Source organism: Rhamphochromis sp. 'chilingali', assembly GCF_963969265.1.
Source record: "Rhamphochromis sp. 'chilingali' genome assembly, chromosome: 21".
Classification (NCBI taxonomy): Eukaryota; Metazoa; Chordata; class Actinopteri; order Cichliformes; family Cichlidae; genus Rhamphochromis; species Rhamphochromis sp. 'chilingali'.
The window spans coordinates 25,835,995-25,855,536 of record NC_137949.1 but is presented as its reverse complement, the minus strand read 5'-3'; the positions used below and the strand labels follow the sequence as shown (position 1 = coordinate 25,855,536).

The 19,542-nt window shown below is 43.2% G+C and overlaps 1 protein-coding gene across 2 annotated transcripts in view; it reads right to left on the bottom strand.

Annotated features, from left to right (window-relative positions):
• Positions 1–4,091: 4,091 nt before the first annotated feature.
• msrab (methionine sulfoxide reductase Ab) overlaps positions 4,092–19,542 on the bottom strand; it is a 44,014-nt gene continuing 28,563 nt past the window's right edge. The window contains exons 6-7 of one of the 2 annotated variants that reach the window (XR_013970317.1): positions 15,132–15,279; positions 4,925–5,055 (exon numbers count right to left, since the gene is read on the bottom strand). Coding sequence is in view for 1 of the 2 variants with exons in the window: in XM_080871239.1 (XP_080727365.1) it covers positions 4,882–5,055 (174 nt within the window). In the remaining variant the exon portion in view is untranslated. Of the gene's footprint in view, positions 5,056–15,131; positions 15,280–19,542 lie in introns of both variants that reach the window. The other variant, XM_080871239.1, reaches the window with a different exon arrangement.

Here is a 19,542-nt window from a genome sequence, read left to right as displayed (position 1 = left end):
ACACCATGGAGGTTATAATTTTCTTTTTGCGTGCATCAACTGAAATGTTTCACAGAATGACATAATTCTGTGTTGGAACCTGTTGGAAGTAAATTTCTATACAAAGAAACTAAACATAGACGCACACACACACACACACACATATGCACACACTCCAACAGGAAGAGTGTGGGTGTTTGGGAGCAGCTGCATGGAGTGGCATCAGACCCAGCTTCCTCCTGGTGCAGCGAGCACCATCTCTCCTCCCTTTTCTTTTTCTCTCCCACCATCTACTCATTTCCTACACATTTATTTCTAATCTTCCTTTGTTGTCGCCACTTCCTAGACAGAAACATATATTTAGTTGCAAATAGGCAACATCATCATGCCACCATCTTTATGATGAGTCTCATCAGGAAACTGAACCCAAGATTCAATCTGCACCGTTGACAGAAATTAGTTGGCTGTGGCAAGCACACGGAAAACAGTTTGCGCATGTTGCAATGCAAAGACTGTGTGTGTGTGTGTCCTGTTTCTGCCCTCTTTCCTTAGAATGGTTACACATCAGCACATTGCCACCTGAAAGCCCAAACGTTACTCAATACTTTCCTGCACTGAGCTCTAATTGAGAGCTTGCTAGCAATTTTAAGAGTTTACTTAACTTGCGCACCTGCGCGATGTGAAGCTGCAATGACTCAAGCAGTTGATGGACAGAGCAGATAAAGCTATAAAAAACACACACACACACACACACACACACACACACACACACACACACACACACACACACACACACACACACACACACACACACACACACACACACACTACATAAAAGAGAGATGGTTTGGAAATGTATCTGTTATATGGGCGCCCCAGCTGCAAAATGTCAATCTTTTGATTGTTACACAATCATCTCTGTAGTGGCTTGATTATAAAAATGACATGATAAACAGGATGCATTGCATGTGTCAGAGAAATGTTCAGCAGTGTTTGAATCAAGGCCAGTGGAATCTTCTTCTAACACAAAGAGGCACAGGTGCAAGAGCCTAAGCATCTTGGTGTTTCAATTTTCTTTTCACTTTTCTCTCTTCTTGCTCCATACTGCTATTACTCAGTCCAATTCCAGCCATTACTCCTACATCTTTCTGCTTTCTTTTAAGAGCTCCTCTCAACCATTTTCTGTCAGCAGCACACTCCCAGTACGTGATAACTGTGCTGAAGACACTCAGCAGTTATTTCTGTGTTTCCTGTGTGTCATGTGGTGGTAGCTTGAGCTAGCTAGCATGGCTGACAACACACAGGCTCCCAGGTGCAGAGTGTCACGGAGTGGGCTGTCAGCCAGAAAGCCTGTGGGCCAGTTAGCAGCCAACAGGGCCCTGCAGCACGTGCTGGCCTCCACCCCCCCCAGTGCTATTCCCAGTGGCAAAGAAGAACAAAGTTATAACATTCTGTCTTTTTTGGGAAAACACATGTGTATGTGAACATGTGTGAGCCTGCGTTTCTGCTGCACCAAAGTAACCTGTTTGAGAGTACATTTTTTAAACACAACATCACTGCTTTGTCAATGACTGGCATGCTGTAGCTGATCTGCCGTATTTGGTAATATGCTCGTGTTTCTCTCTCAGAGTTAAAGGGTCAGGCTGCACTAACAGAGCCGACCTCGAGTGAAACCGGCATGCAGGGGCACCAGGGTTTGCCCTCTTCCCCCAGCTCGCCCCCAGGCCACAGATGCATCGACCCAGACAAGGCTGCACTTCTCTGGGCAGCACAGAGAGACTGCTGTGCTCTGGTTCCTGGAGCCCTGATGCTCTGATTGAGACCCTGCGCCCATGCAGGAACCAGAGGGAGGGGAAGAGAGAGCAACAGAGGGGATGCAAACACATCTGGCATCTGCAAAACCCGCACACAACTTCTCATATCATCACGGAGTAATGTACAGGCCCTATAGAAAAGCAAAGCGCTCCCGTCCCTTCGCTATCACACGTGCGGAAGACGATACGCACCCCCACACAACCAAATGGTTGCCTCGCTCCAAATTCTCATAATTATGTGAGGAGCAGGACAAGAAGGCACAACAATCCTCCAGCTGGTAGGACAGCACCAGTATACACCGCTCTGTGCTATTGTTCTTTATATATAGCTCTCCAAGAAAAGCTGTGTTGGTGTCTAAAACAATAGATTATGTCACCACATGGTATCTAAAACAGGAAATGGTATAAAACAATGCTCTCTCCAATGGTGTATGCACATAGGGTATGGTATATAAATAAAGTTAGCTCGATTGAAGCTCTTAAAGGGAAGATACATGAAAAGCTATGAAAGGAGGACACCTTAGAGAGCATATCAGAGTGCAAGAATTTGTGTGGGTGCACGTCTCTGCAAGGTGTCTTTTTGGTGTGTTTGCTTCTTTTGCGTGGGCGCTGCCTTTTGCATTAGGCGGCAGTACAGGACGGAGTTCGAGGTAGCGGTTGGGACTTGTGTTTGTGAGGGTTGAGTGTACACGTGTGGGTAAGAGTGCAGAGTACCTCTCATAAACAACCAGCACCAGCTTCAGCCCACTGTTCCACAGTGCCACAGGTCTTTGCAAAAGCTTTCTTCAAATCATCTGGCAACGATTTTCATGAGCACAGTTGTTTAAAAACGGATGGGTAATACACAAAAAAGATTTCTTGTGACAGAAAAAAAGAATATATCAAATGCGTGATGCTGGTATGGATGCGAGCTGCCCCCTCTCTTGGAGTATAGGCCAGTGAGAGGCAAAGCAGCACGCTGGAGCGGTGAGCCCTTTGTGGCCAGCTGTGGGGCCATTAAAGGCCCATCTGCAGACAATAGGCTCTGTCTGAAGGGCGCACACAGCCTGGTTCCTGTCCTGTTCTGCCTCACTGTGTTTGTGTATGGATGCGTACATGAGAGTACCAAGCATTTCCAAGCCCCATTTTAATCTATTACAAAGGAATACAGAGAAAACACATTTACTCACGCAGCTACACTCTAAATGGCACTCGTTTTTACATGTCTGTGTTAAAGCCGGTAATTTTCCACACAAAAATCTCTCCCTACGTATTATCAACTCATAACCTGAGTTAGTGATAACGGCGTCTCTGCTTTGTGGGAGAATCATACCGTGGCTCACTCAGGCATCTCTTGTTTCAGTCAGAAATCATCACAAATGGCGGAAAACCTGATGTCACAGCGCGATTAAGGCTTTAATGCCACCCTCTTCGTCAAAGACGGGGGAAATGAAGCTCGCTTCATTAAAAGGTTATCTCCTCTCACACACTTGAGACGCAAAGCAGAATGCAAAAATATAAGCAGGCACTGGAAAACAGCAAGCTGGCCCAACCACACACCACTCAGCGCGGTTCGATCAAGCAAGCCACAGCTTCACATGCCTCGACACACACGCACACACATACAGAGCTGCTGCATGCAGACACATGCAAAAATATCTGTCCCAATACTAAAATAGGCCCACAGAGGTTGCACCTGCACCTGTGCCCTGGTCCACACCTACACACAGGTGTCAGGATGTGACACATACACACAGACAGAGAGAGATAGCAGAGAGGGAGGGGGAAGAACAAGAGCGGGGTGAATCACACTACTGCGGTCGACCAGAAAGCTTTTTCTAGATATCATCTCTGTATTTTGGAGTGTAACCATGTGTGTGATTTTCATTTTTAAACAGACTTTCATGTTGATGTGTTTAATTATAAAAAACACACAAGAAATTCTGCACACAAGGCAGAATCGGAAATTCAATTCTTTTAAGTATGTCAAATAATGAGCCTTTCATTCCTAATTATGGGCTACGTAGCGTAGAGTGAAAGTTTAAGCAAACCGTGTATCATATTGAATGCACGGGTATTCAAGTGTGTCATTGTGTGATTCAGAATGAATGGCCTTTGAATGTGCATCTGTTTATCACAGTGAGTCACCCATTTGTCCCCCCAGTGGTACGTCCCTTCTCAAATGGGGCTGAAAAGGGGACAAAATACTTTACGCAGTGGTTTTTCTTTATTTTATAAATATAGATATCTGTGTGTGTATATATACAGAGCTTTGTGGGCAGACATATGCATAAATTAACACATACTGATATATATACACAAACACCTGCACACTAAACATAAGGTAGGAGGAGAAAGATTTTTATTTCCAGTGTAATAATAAGAAAGGCAACAAGTAATAAAAGGAATTAAATTGCAGTGTTTAGAAAAGTTAAAAACTAAAGAAAAACAGCATTAAAATCAAGCTAGTATTGGTGTCTTTGCCTGCTAAGAAGTATAAGAAACTGAGCTTTGTCACAGTGCTGTGGCAGTGTTGGAGGTGAGACGGATTACACGGATCAGGTTGGAAAACCGTTTCATCTTCCAGTTTACCAAGACAATGTTTATACACTCTTCCTTTGCAATATCATCCCACATTATATGTATATTATACATAACGTATGGATTTCTTTTGTGAAATCTCGCCACCCTCTGGAAGCTGTTAGTTACTGCAGTCAAAAAGAGCACTGCAATACAAAATTCAATCATGTTTCAAATTAATTTTTATGCAGCTTTTAAACATTTATTTTGTGTCATTGCTCTCCAAGTTTTTCAAGGTTTTTTTTGTTTTGTTTTATTTAGAAAATCTCTCAAAAATGTTTTACACATGTTTGTGTTCTCCATAGCTGGAAGGCAGCCAGGAATTACTGAAGCTTATAACAGATATGAGGCTCAGTAATGATGTTGACTAATGTGTTATTATCTTACAAATACGGACAGATGCATTGTAGATACAGTCCATTTATAAGAAAAAGAAAATAAATTAGATGCATGGACTGCGAACAATGAAATTAGTGCCTTGAAGCATATTCTGCGAGCTGAGTATTTTCCCTCTCTCACCACACGTGGCTCACAGTTCATCCTTTCTGGCGCCGATGGGACAGGAAATCCCGGTGCCTTTGAGGCCACAGTAGCCTTTAGGTACCTTCTTCAGGTACTGCTGGTGATAGTCCTCAGCGTAGTAAAACTGCTGCCCAACCAGAATCTCAGTTGTAATGGGACCATATCCTTTTTTCTCCAGCTCCTAGAGACAAAACACAAACATTCACCACTTTAGTTAAAACTGAATGCAAACTGAGAAATAAAAAGAAAAGAAAAAAAAGCACCTGTTCATAGTGTACACTGTTTGTTATTCAGCTGATGCTCAGCACAGTGATGCCATTGACTGAGGTTAGTCATTGTCATTACGTTGTGGGTTTGTATCCTCCACACTGCTTTCATTACCACACTCATGAAATATATTCAGCATTGCTTTCTCCAACTCCCTTAGCTTCCTCAAATGAACACACCTCTTAAATGTTTTTTTTTTCAAATTCTGTAGTGTATTGCGTGTGAACTTCCAATACATCTCCCTCATACAGTAAAGGGTTTCTGCTCCTCAACTAGAAAGCAGGGTGATTGAGTGACAGAAGAAAGGAACATCTTTTGTTTTGTAGTGCAGCGTGCTTCTGTGGCTCTCTCTGTGGGACAAAGCATCAAAGAGTATCCGCTCTCTTTGAGGCCTCTTTAAGACATTTTCACACTTAGCCTTTTCTAAACACCTTTAGAGAAGGCTTCAAACCCACTAAAGCAGCACGCTCGTTCACATAGACACTCATAACGCCTTGAAAAACACCTCTGACAGATATATCAAAGGTTTACCTGCTGTGCTGAGTGGTTTTCTCTATCTAATAATACAAGCACTCAGGCCTCTCTAGATCAGTGCTCCTGAGAGCTGACAAACAACAAGTCTGAGCTGCACTGGGACTGTCTGTGGGCAACAAGTAGCTTGTGTGTACAACAGATTGCTACACCTCAGAGAGAGCAGTTTGCAGCACTGAGGTGCTTTGCTTTGTGGGGGCGTCAGATGGCTCAGAAAGTACACCAAAACAAGAGCTGAATGTGCTCAAGAAGGATGAGCATGTTCTTACCTTCTGCATGTAAGTCATTAAGTATGTTGTTTATATCCGATAAGAGTATTGTGTAGAAGGTTGTGATTGTACAAACCTCAAAGATCTATCCCTAAACTTTACACTCCTTCTGAGCAGGTTTTGGCTCATCACTTTGGTTTTATGAGAGCTCTTCTGCTTCATTTTTATTAACCAGCACCGCTGGTAATCAGGGTTGGGGTTAATTACAGTTTTTTCTGATTGCTTAAGCACATTTTTTGTAACTATTGGCTAATTTTGCAAAACTCTTCACACAAATAAGAAAACCTGTCACCCAATAATCAAAGCATTGTAGTTCTCTTGCAAAAGCGAACACAGCTAGATTACAGTTTTTTCTGAATGCTTAAACCCTAACTGTGATTCCTGTAGCACAATCTCTAAAACTATTCAGACTTATAGCAAAACCACTCACTGAGTTTGCAAAACTAAAAGCACAAAAACTGCTTTGCACTCAGTTTGCAATTTTGTAACACACACTTTGCAAAACTGTAGGCACAATTCACTGCACAACACTCAATTATCAAATTTCCAACACACTCCTAGCAAAAGTATACACATGTATGGCTATCATTAACACTAATTTGCCAACTGTCTGGCACACTTTCACATGTCAAAACTTTCTTAGATAATTAGTTCACTTTGCAATCAGCCTAAGCACTATAATACAGGTAAGCTGTGTGTGCGGAGTACAATGGAGGGAGCAGAAAGAGTGAGAAGTAGAGGAGGCCGAGGAAGAGGACGTGGAGGTGAAGAAGTAGGATGAAGAGGACGACAAGGACAAGGAGGAGCAAGAGGAAGACGAGGAGGGGGGAGAGGAAGGGTAGGAAGAGTAAGAAATAGAATTGCTGATGACATCAGAGCTACAATAGTGGACCATGTAATCAACCGTGGAATGACCCTGAGGGAAGCTGGCCAACGGGTCCAGCCTAACTCGAGCCGCTACACTGTAGCAAGTATCATAAGGACATTTTGAGAATCGGTTAGTACAGTCACTTCGCACAAAGATTTGTAGCACTGGCATATGCCAATGAGAAACACACCAATACCATTGATGTAAAAATACTGAAATTGTTACTTTACAGAATTGCTAGATGACCAGATGCTGGGGCAGAGGAAGCATGTTCACTGCAGACCAAGTAACCCATATAGTCATTATGGCGATTGCAAATAATCCTATACTTGGAAATAAACACTTGTGTTTGTTTTGATGTGTTTGAATAAACACCAGTACTTGAAGTTTGGATCCCTCTATGCTTATGGATCTATGACAGAAGTATGAGCTCAAACTGACATAGCCTACCTTGTGCACAGAGAAAGCAAAAGCCAGATGTGTTTTGTATTCATACCATCAGTGTGTAGTTGGCGCATTGTGTGCTTAGTAGATGATGGCTTGTGTGTACTGTTTGATACGGAAACACCATTTTTACAAAGGTGTGAAGAGTTAATCTAGCTGTGTTTGCTTTTGCAAGAGAACTACAATGTTTTGATGATTGGGTGACAGGTTTTCTTATTTGTGTGAAGAGTTTTGCAAAATTAGCCAATAGTTACAAAAAATGTGCTTAGGCAATCAGAAAAAACTGTAACTCTTCACACCTTCGTAAAAATGATGTTTCCGTATCAAACAGTACACACAAGCCATCATCTACTAAGCACACAATGCGCCAACTGCACACTGATGGTATGAATACAAAACACATCTGGCTTTTGCTTTCTCTGTGCACAAGGTAGGCTATGTCAGTTTGAGCTCATACTTCTGTCATAGATCCATAAGCATAGAGGGATCCAAACTTCAAGTACTGGTGTTTATTCAAACACATCAAAACAAACACAAGTGTTTATTTCCAAGTATAGGATTATTTGCAATCGCCATAATGACTATATGGGTTACTTGGTCTGCAGTGAACATGCTTCCTCTGCCCCCAGCATCTGGTCATCTAGCAATTCTGTAAAGTAACAATTTCAGTATTTTTACATCAATGGTATTGGTGTGTTTCTCATTGGCATATGCCAGTGCTACAAATCTTTGTGCGAAGTGACTGTACTAACCGATTCTCATTTCAAGATGTCCTTATGGTACTTGCTACAGTGTAGCGGCTCGAGTTAGGCTGGACCCGTTGGCCAGCTACCCTCAGGGTCATTCCACGGTTGATTACATGGTCCACTATTGTAGCTCTGATGTCATCAGCAATTCTATTTCTTACTCTTCCTACCCTTCCTCTCCCCCCTCCTCATCTTCCTCTCCCCCCGCCTCGTCTTCCTCTTGCGCCTCCTTGTCCTTGTCGTCCTCTTCATCCTACTTCTTCACCTCCACGTCCTCTTCCTCGGCCTCCTCTACTTCTCACTCTTTCTGCTCCCTCCATTGTACTCCGCACACACAGCTTACCTGTATTATAGTGCTTAGGCTGATTGCAAAGTGAACTAATTATCTAAGAAAGTTTTGACATGTGAAAGTGTGCCAGACAGTTGGCAAATTAGTGTTAATGATAGCCATACATGTGTATACTTTTGCTAGGAGTGTGTTGGAAATTTGGTAATTGAGTGTTGTGCAGTGAATTGTGCCTACAGTTTTGCAAAGTGTGTGTTACAAAATTGCAAACTGAGTGCAAAGCAGTTTTTGTGCTTTTAGTTTTGCAAACTCAGTGAGTGGTTTTGCTATAAGTCTGAATAGTTTTAGAGATTGTGCTACAGGAATCACAGTTAGGGTTTAAGCATTCAGAAAAAACTGTAATCCATATTTTGTTTGTTGAAAATTGTTTAGTTACTGTTACAGTTTTTTCTGAATGCTTAAACCCTAACTGTGATTCCTGTAGCACAATCTCTAAAACTATTCAGACTTATAGCAAAACCACTCACTGAGTTTGCAAAACTAAAAGCACAAAAACTGCTTTGCACTCAGTTTGCAATTTTGTAACACACACTTTGCAAAACTGTAGGCACAATTCACTGCACAACACTCAATTACCAAATTTCCAACACACTCCTAGCAAAAGTATACACATGTATGGCTATCATTAACACTAATTTGCCAACTGTCTGGCACACTTTCACATGTCAAAACTTTCTTAGATAATTAGTTCACTTTGCAATCAGCCTAAGCACTATAATACAGGTAAGCTGTGTGTGCGGAGTACAATGGAGGGAGCAGAAAGAGTGAGAAGTAGAGGAGGCCGAGGAAGAGGACGTGGAGGTGAAGAAGTAGGATGAAGAGGACGACAAGGACAAGGAGGAGCAAGAGGAAGACGAGGAGGGGGGAGAGGAAGATGAGGAGGGGGGAGAGGAAGGGTAGGAAGAGTAAGAAATAGAATTGCTGATGACATCAGAGCTACAATAGTGGACCATGTCATCAACCGTGGAATGACCCTGAGGGTAGCTGGCCAACGGGTCCAGCCTAACTCGAGCCGCTACACTGTAGCAAGCATCATAAGGACATCTTGAAATGAGAATCGGTTAGTACAGTCACTTCGCACAAAGATTTGTAGCACTGGCATATGCCAATGAGAAACACACCAATACCATTGATGTAAAAATACTGAAATTGTTACTTTACAGAATTGCTAGATGACCAGATGCTGGGGCAGAGGAAGCATGTTCACTGCAGACCAAGTAACCCATATAGTCATTATGGCGATTGCAAATAATCCTATACTTGGAAATAAACACTTGTGTTTGTTTTGATGTGTTTGAATAAACACCAGTACTTGAAGTTTGGATCCCTCTATGCTTATGGATCTATGACAGAAGTATGAGCTCAAACTGACATAGCCTACCTTGTGCGCAGAGAAAGCAAAAGCCAGATGTGTTTTGTATTCATACCATCGGTGTGCAGTTGGCGCATTGTGTGCTTAGTAGATGATGGCTTGTGTGTACTGTTTGATACGGAAACACCATTTTTACGAAGGTGTGAAGAGTTAATCTAGCTGTGTTTGCTTTTGCAAGAGAACTACAATGTTTTGATTATTGGGTGACAGGTTTTCTTATTTGTGTGAAGAGTTTTGCAAAATTAGCCAATAGTTACAAAAAATGTGCTTAAGCAATCAGAAAAAACTGTAAGTTGACATTTTTATACACTCGCCGGTCACTTTAGGGTTAGGGATAGGGTACATATTGCCAGCACTAGGCTGGATCCCTTTTTCCTTAATTCTTCACGCCAATGGAAACATAATCAGGGATTTTGCTCCATATTGACTGCAGTCATAAACGGATGTACATGGTTAGCAACCATGTACAAATGGTCCTAAGGGACCTAAAGTGTGCCACGAAACACCATTAAACATCCACCAGCGGTAAGGATTTGTGTTTTCAGGAATTTATGGCAAATTTTGATGTCTCAGCAGAAATCGAGACTCATCAGACCAGGCAGCATTTTCCAATTTTCTATGTTGTCAGATTTTGTGAACTGTAGCCTCACGTTACTGTTCTAAGCTGACAGAAGGTCTGCATACCTTGGTTGTGTCAAGTTGTTATAGTGTTACTGTTGCCCTCCTGTCAGCTCGAAGAAATCTGGCCATTCTCCTTTGACCTCTGGCATCAACAAGGCATTGTCATTCAGAGAACTGCTGCTAAACCCAAGGGACGGCTGTGCAGCTTAAACCACTTTTCTTCCCCATTCTGATATTCAGTTTTATCTTCAGCACATCATCTTGACCATGTCTATATGCCTAAATACATACAGTTGCTGTCATGTGATTGGCTGATTAGATATTTGTATTACAGTTTTTCTCGATTGCTTAAACACTATAACCAGGCTTTTAAACTAAAATTTCAAAACCGTAACGCTATTTTTCAAAAAGCTCACCCATTTCCCTGAACTATAAACACTATTCCCTGCTTTGACACATGAGTCAAATTTGGTGAACTGTTACTGCAAAACTCTACACACAAATCCCTACATTTTTCAGTGCTTACACCATGTAGTCATTTAGAAAGCACTAGCATTCAATAATGTTAACTTAAGTCAGCATAGCTTGAGCTCAATTAGCACACAATTAACCAGGTGGAAACACTAGGAGTCAAAATTTATCACACACCAATCAGAACCTTCGAATGTGTGACAGTTACAGTAATGAGTGCTTCTATTTTTGTAGGACACAGAGACGACCACCTGGTGGAGGCAGGTTAAGGCTTTTGTCGGAGGGGCAAGAGAGGGAACTTGTAAACATGGTAATTGCAAATAATGTAATCCGCCTGCAAGAGATTCAAAGGAGAGTGATTGAGGATGATCATCTTTTTCGAGGCATAAATGCCATCAGCCTCTCCACAATTGACCGCATCCTCCGAAAGAATCAATTCCGGATGAAACAGGCATACCGAGTCCCTTTCGAACGAAACTCTGACAGAGTGAAAAACCAACGTGTGGAATATGTTCAGGTATGAGTTTGGATATTGTATAAAGTATTGTGTACCATCACAGCATGGCAGTTTATGCTGCCATTTCAGCACTCTTGAACTGTGGTTCAGGGTACCGATTGACTCTACTGTGTTATGTGTTTTGCAGAGAATCTTTGAGATTGAAGGACGGCCTGTTCCCCATGAAATAATCTTTGTGGATGAGGCAGGTTTTAACCTGACCAAAAGAAGGAAAAGGGGGAGGAACATAATTGGCCATCGGGCTATTGTAAATGTCCCTGGTCAGCGTGGGGGGAATGTCACTATGTGCACAGCCATCAGCCAACGAGGGGTACTCCACCGCCATGCCGTACTAGGACCCTATAACACTATGCTTCTCCTTGCTTTTCTTGATGGTTTAAGACAACATATGTTCCAGCTGGACTACAGGGAACCAGCACAGCCAGAGCAGCCTCACTACGTTGTTGTGTGGGATAACGTCAGCTTCCATCGCGCTGCTCTGGTTCGTGACTGGTTTACCAATAACCCAAGGTTTTCTAATATCTTTCTGCCTGCATACTCTCCCTTTCTAAACCCGATAGAGGAGTTATTTTCGGCATGGCGGTGGAAAGTGTATGACCGAGAACCTTATGTCCGTGTTCACCTCCTTCAGGCCATGGAAGAAGCCTGCCTAGACATATCAGTAGATGCATGCCAGGGGTGGATCAGGCATGCAAGAGGATTTTACCCCCGCTGCCTGGCTAGGGCCAATATAGCCTGTGATGTGGATGAGATTCTCTGGCCTGACCCAGACCAAAGACAAGATGCTGAGGTGGAATAATGTTTTTTGGTGTGTGTTGTACTGTATAGTACATGAATAAAAATGTGCCACTGTACATACATTGGTTGCGTCTTTTGTGTTTATCATGTGAAAAGGTTTTTGAAGGGGAGAACCATAAGCAACCTAATTGTTTTGGAACTATTGTTTTGAATTAATTGTACCAGTGTGCAAAACTCTGTTGTAGTGTGTGTGTTTTTGAGGGCTTGTGTTTGATGTCTGAGGGCAAAGTTTGGTTTTTCAGCAAGAGTGAATAGTTTTGAGTGTAGAGCTTCATTTTGACCTGGAAATAGGATGTTTGGGAAATTGAGTGAGATGTTATGGATTTGTGTTTACTGTTGTGAGAATATGAGGCATAGTTTCAAGAAATGTGTTTTAGCAATCGAGAAAAACTGTAACAAACACTTGAATAGCTCCAGCCAATGAAGTAGACAGTGACTATACTTAGTAAAAAACCCACATGACCAGATTTTGCTTGTTAAATCAGTCAGTCCATCATCAAAACTGTTACAATTTCTTTGATTAAATTACTAATTATAACTGAGCTGATGAGTCTGTTGGAAAAGAGAAACAATAAAAACTCACAATGAAGCAGCGGTATGCTGTTTTTCACTGCCTAGAGCTATTTAGCTGTGAGAGTTCAACAAGCTAACCTCATACCTTTGGTCATCAGTAATTGTGTGATGAGAGAGTGAGACAATATCAGAAAAAATATCATTTCTAACTGAGACTAATGTCAGTGAAAAGCAGCAGGGTAGTGTGTGATGTTGCCCACATGGAGGCAGTGTGGTACTAACCGTGTGTGCTCGGGTTTGCTGGAGGTGATGCAGTGGAGTCAGTAAATCAAAGCTCTGCACCCCACAGAGAGGCTGAGGCAGCAGCTGACCTCTAACTCCTCAGTGGTTGCCGCTACAATGTGAGGGCTTCCTGCAGGAAGGACCCAGTGTCCACAATCCAAACTACAACACAATGCAGTCCTTAACACAGAGCCCGAGCCTCAGGAGCACAGACGTATTTACCTTTTAAAAAGGCAAACTGTGAGCAGTCTGCTAAAGAAGAACCAATTTTCCTGCTTGTATCCACCAGCACTGTGGTTAGCCAGCCGGCACAAGCAAAGAGCTTTGTACATCATGGCCTAATTAATCCGCCATCACCACCAAACCACAGTAGCAGAGAACCCTCCGGGGCAGAGGATGCTCCGTGTGAAGGGAGCGCCACGTCCAAGCAAAGGTCTGCTATTCTGAGTATACATACACCTCCACCCTGACACCCCCACACCACTCCCTCGCTCTCCATCCAGCCTTGTACAGCAGTCACAACACGGCGGCCATTTTAGATCTATAAATCAAAATGCATGGCGTCATGCCACTGTGTATAACCTTATGTGGCTTTGCTTTCTCTCTCTCTCACTGCAGCAGCGGCGGCAGCAGCAAAGGCATGGAAGGAAGAATATGGAGGGTAGGAAAGGATGTAAAGATGAGGGGGAGAAAATTCTAGATAGGAAAAAGTTGATGACGTTCAAATGATGGTTACCGAGAGACAGGCAGAAGCGTGTTTGCATGTGCAAATATGTATATGAGTGTGAGACGGCTGATGCAAAAGGTGTGTGTGCTGTTAGTCAATTTGTGGAGTCAGATATCTTGTCACAAATCCACATCATGGGGACCTGATCCCCAAAAAGCGAAGCCTTTTAGGGTTAATATGTTTTTATTTAGCAAAGATCATAGTTAGCATTGCGGCTAGTCATGGCTCGCAGTTAACGCTGGATTAAATTTGAAGCTAATGAACGCAAGTCAATGCAATGTCCTCTTAAGTGACAAAAACATGTTTGTGTGTGTGTCCAGGGCTGAGCTCACTCAGCCCAGTCAGCCCTTCCTTTCTTCACGCCTGTCGGAAAGACTCCCATGTCAAAGACATGGCTGAATGGGTGCATGTCTGTTTCTCTCTCTCTCTCTGCATCTCCCTCCATTGCCGATTCTCTCGCTCTTTCTCCCATGTGAGCACAGAGGACTTTGCTTCGTGCTACCAAGTCCTCCCCGTTCGCCATCCAAGCGAGAGAGCCCCTCGCACCATCGCCATCGCTAGAGAGGCGGCCCCGGGACACAAATAGGACGTGACACCCCGAGAGAGGGTTGAGGTGGAGGAGGAAAAATGTACTCTCTCCCTCTCTCTCTTCCTTACCCCACTGCCTTGTCTCTCTGTGTCGTCTTCCCTCGGAAGGCCTACGGCTGCAGAGTGGTGGGGAAGAGTCAGGCACTGACATAGAGTTTGTGACACTCAGTGACTCATGGTGAAGACATTTGAAAGAGGGATATGACCTCAATTCGGTGATTTATGTAATCATGACTTAGTCTGCTATACTTTCACCGGTGTGTCACTGCTGCTATTTGGGTCTCTCCATTTTTCTTTTGAGCTCTCACCTCCGTCTTGGTCGCTAATTCCAATTAGCTTTATTGCCATTATCATAATTAAGTACAGTGTTGCCATAAATTTCAGTATATTTACAATGTAAATCTGATAGTTTAACTGTGGATGAAAAAGTACTGAGACCTTAAGCAAAATTGCAGCCCTGCAGAAAACACTCTTCGTATGGGTTAATTATTCATCGTGCTTTGCCTGTCTGTGTTGATGACTTACTGTGTAATCAGACTTTAAAGTTGCGTAATTAGGCGAGTTTTGACTCTTTTACGAAGCGTTGGGTAGTATATATTCTATAATACTGAATTAATGTTTTATCGTGTAAATGTACTGAATGTAACAGCTAAAAGGCAAAAGAAGTGGAAATATAAAGAAGCATAAAATGTTAATACTCGAGCAAAGCAGTTGTTCGCATGTTTGCGCAAAGACAAAATAAGATTTGCGCGTTCCTACCCGCTATCCATCTCCTTTCGCTCAGATCTAAAAGCCAGCACGGCACTGACTGCAGCTGCAAACATGAACTCTGGAGCACAAAAAGCTCTTCAACATCTTAAAAATGTAAATACACTCTGAGTACTACGGACGGCAAACCTGCTCTGTGGCGAAATGCCGGGCTGCGGCTCTGCCTGCAAATACTACAAAAAAAAGCCCGACGTGATATTCATGCTCCAGTCCACGGCACCATGCTTGCCCTCAGTGACCTCGGGGAGAGAGGCAGAGTGGGAGTGATGGAAGGACTCTAAGGGAAATACAAAAAGAGAAAAAAATGGAGCAAAAGAGCGACTTTTGAAGAAATGGAGTGAAGATCAGTGACCAGAGTGTGGTCATACACAATAACAGAAAAAAAGGATATTGTATTGTTCATGTGAGGTTTTGTGAAATGCAATGAGTGTAAAACTCATCATGCACATCGCTGCATCTGTATGTGTGCAACTGTGATTTTTCTTTTTCTTTTTTTTTGCCTGCTCTGCTCATCTCTCTTTCCCTCTGTCATCATGGGTCAGGCATCCATTTTAGCTGGGCTTCTTAAGCGAGGGCTCCTACATTTTGTGAGCAGAAAAAAACACTCCTACATTTCGAGCGGGAGAGAGAGGATGCACGCTCTTCAGTCTCGGAGCAAGGTGGTGCACGCTCCTGCATTTTTTTCTTTTTCCCAGGGCAGACAACAAGTAGCTCGCTATCAGAAGACCCCAAATGCAGAAGATCAGCTCGACGTTCCCGTGAAAAGCGATCGCCTTCGAACATCGCAGCTGCAAGGCGATCGGCAACATCTCACTCGCAGGCGGCGACTTAAAAAAAAGAAGTTGCCTGCGAACAATATTCCACTAAAATTTTTCTACTTATTAATTCATCTAAGCCGATAATGCTGTTTTAATATTGATCAGTTCGGCGTGCGGCTAAATTTAAACAATTTTTAAAAAAAAATGTGCAGCACAGACTGGGTTGAGAACGCTAGAGCCGGGGAATCACTGGAAGGGTAAATCTCACTTTCTGACGACTTTCCAAAATGTGGAACGTGAGCTTGTGCGACGAGAAGCGTGATTCTGAAACCTGCTGATGTTGTGCCCTGTTTTAACAGCCCCCGGGCTTCTCCTCAAGACTTCTAGCCTCAAATGATCTCCTCCTTTTTTTTTCCCAGCCATCATCCGAACCCCTGCGCACCACCCCTACACCCTCCACCCCCCACCCATTTCAAGCTCATTAAGTTAGGATGCTTTATCAGAGGGCACACTCACCCCTCCAAGGCCCTGCACACATGCATGTGCGCATACACACGCACACAGTATTCAAGCTGGCTTGATAAAACCTATTGTTCATACATGCACACACACACACACACACACACACACACACACACACACACACACACACACACACACACACACACACACGTGTATATATATATAGAACCCCCCGTTCATCCATTTTTCTCTCCCCTAACCCATCTCTAAGCCACCCCCACCCCCCGACTCTCCTAATCAACTCTTCCCATCCCTTCTCTCTCTCACCCTCCACTCACCCCCACGCCCCTCACCCTAGCTCAAGGGAGACACATTTTAGCAGAGAGGGAGGGATAGAAAGAAAAAGAGATGGGGGGGAAAAGAGGGATGGGGGAAGACAGAGGGAGAGAAAGTGATGCACTCCTCCTCTCTGCTCTGCTGCCACAGCAGCTTGGCTACAGAAGCCTTTGATGTTCTGCAAATTTCAAATTTCATTATAGAGAACCCCCTTCTCCTCCCCTCCCCTCCTCTCCCTCACCCACCCCCTCCCCCCTCCCTCTCTGCTCTCGCGCTTAAACAAGCTTTTCTGCCTCACTCTCCCAAGCCTCCATGCACCCCCCCCCTCTCTCAATGCTGAAGTTAAGAAACTGAAAGCCCTGCAGAAGAGACTCTTCGTATGGGTTAATTATTCATTGGGCTGTGCCTGTATGTGCCAAATGTATGTCTGTGTGCGTCTGTATGTACACGCGAGTGTGGGTGAGTCATGTGCTGGCAGTGGGGTGGAATAGGGATTTTGTGATGCCTTATCTCTGGTTGTCTTAGATCGCCTCCACCCACTCTCTCTTGTCACTCTTCTTGAACATGCATTCACTTCTCCTGATGCTCTCCCAGACAGCATTGGGCTTTCAGGATAAAATACACACTCACATACAACCTCACAAGCGCATACACACACACAGCAAGCTCTTCCTCCGTAGAGATGCTGTTTTCAAGCCAGACGTTCTTGAGACTCAGCATCAATGTGGCGAGGCAACCATTTCAGGGCAGGAAGCTGCCATTTTGGTTCAGAGTGTGTCAGCTGCTTTGGGAAGACACGTATCCCAGTGGTCCCAGTGGCCCTCAGATGGAACTGGGATGCCACTGAAGTGGCTGACAGATTGGTGGAGTCAGCAGCGTTCCAGAGAGTCGGGGAGATTGAGTGAATACTGTTTCTATTCTAGAAGTTTGCAAATGTGAGTGTGTGTGTTTTGAAGGGTCTTCTATGGACTGGTTATTTATTCTCAGCCCTTCTCAGGCAGGTGATGATATAATGCTCACTATAACAGCCTTTTCTGTGCTGTGATACAAACTCAGTTTGTTTGTTTAACATTCATCTACTTGTAAATAATTACATTTCATTTTTCTGGCTATTTTAATTATTAAAAAAAAGAAAAACATCTCATCTTGTCTTAAAAAATCTCAAATTCATAATAGAAAATCATTTAATAATATTACAATAACATATCATATCATGCAATGACATATTTAAGGGTGATATTGATATTCTTTGAATGAGTACAATGTACAAAACCTCTCTAGTCTAGAGCTGCCTGGAAAAGATGACCCTAATCTGCTGACCTGCTGGGGATCATACATCGATCAGGCATAACATTTTGACCACTGACAGGTGGTCATGGGGCCTGTTACTGTGTGGGATACATTAGGGAGCAAGTGAACATTTTGTCCTCAACGTTGTTTTAGAAGCAGGAAAAATAAGGATTTGAGTTGGACCAGAGCCAAATGGGGCCAAACTGTGATGGCTAGACCAATGGATCAATAGAAGCTATGGAAGAAGGTAGCCTGGTCTGGGGTATCACATAGATGATGGGGTAAGTGCGCGTCACTCATCTGGGAAACACCAGGATGCACTAGGGGAAGAAGGCAAGCCGGTGAAGGCAGTGTGATGCTTTGGGCAATGTTCTTCTAGGAAACTTTGACACGTACCACCTATCTAAGCACTGTTGTACACCATGTACACCCTTAATGGAGAGGATAATGCACCCTGCCACAAAGAAAAATAGGTTCAGGAATGGTTTGAGGAGAACAACAACAAGTTTGAGGCGTTGACTTGACTTCCAAATTCCCCAGATCTCAACTGATCAAGCATTTGTGGGATGTGCTGGACAAACAAACCCAACATCTCGCATCTTACAGGACTTAAAAGGATCTGCAAGATAAAATAGCACACCTTCTACCTTCATGTAGTCCACGCTTCGACAGGTCAGGGCTGTTTAGGCAACAGCACAATATTAGGCACGTGATCATAATGTTATGCCTTTTCAAAGTGGAGGGGCAATAAATAGATGATATAATTTCCCTGCTCATAGTTGGTAACAAATGAATGAATGAATAATGTAATGACATGTGAAAAGTTTCAAATATACAGACATAACATGTCCTCTTAAGTAGCAAGTTACCATTTAAAACTAATGTTTTGTGTTGAGTAATGATAAGGAAACACAACAGCTGGACAATAACGCAAAGATTTAGCATGGCTGCTATCCTCGCTAATAAAAAAGAGATATTTAACAATGAACTTAAGGAGAAAAAAACGCCAAAGCAACCTTTTATATCTGCCTGATTTCGTTCATCTAAAGTCTTAGTCGTATGTGACCGAAGTTATTATGACTGTGTACCATCAATGTTTGAAATGATCACATCAAAGACGGGGACCAGATCTGAGACTACTCAGTCAGTTGCCATCTTCAAAGCAACTTTGGTGTGTCAAGAAGGCGATAAAACAGGGACAAAACGGCAATAAGAGGCAGTCGGCGTGCTGTTGATTTTTCCTTTGAATTGGGTCAAGTTGGCACTTACATGCAATGTGTTTGCAATAAAACAGAGATTAACTGTGATAAATCACAAATCTGTGGATGTTTGTTGCCGTCCATATCAGATGTTTAGTATAGAAAAGAGTCCCTGTATGAAGGAGCGTGAATGGGTGATTGAGCCATGTTGTGTAAAGCACTGTGAGTACTTACAGTAGACAAGCGCTATATAAGATCCACGTGTTAATGAGGATATTGTTACTGTACCAAATGCGTGCATTGGTCTGGGTTTTCTTCTTTCAGGTTCTCCCTTTAGCGGTTGCCTCCGTCTCACACTATCCCTTTCCTCCTCTCTGGCAGCTTCCGTATTTAACATGCCCAATATATCCACTATCCCTCCTCTGCACATGTCCAAACAATCTCAGCCTTGCTTCTCTAACTTTCTCTCCAAACTGGTCAACCTCAGCTAAGCTC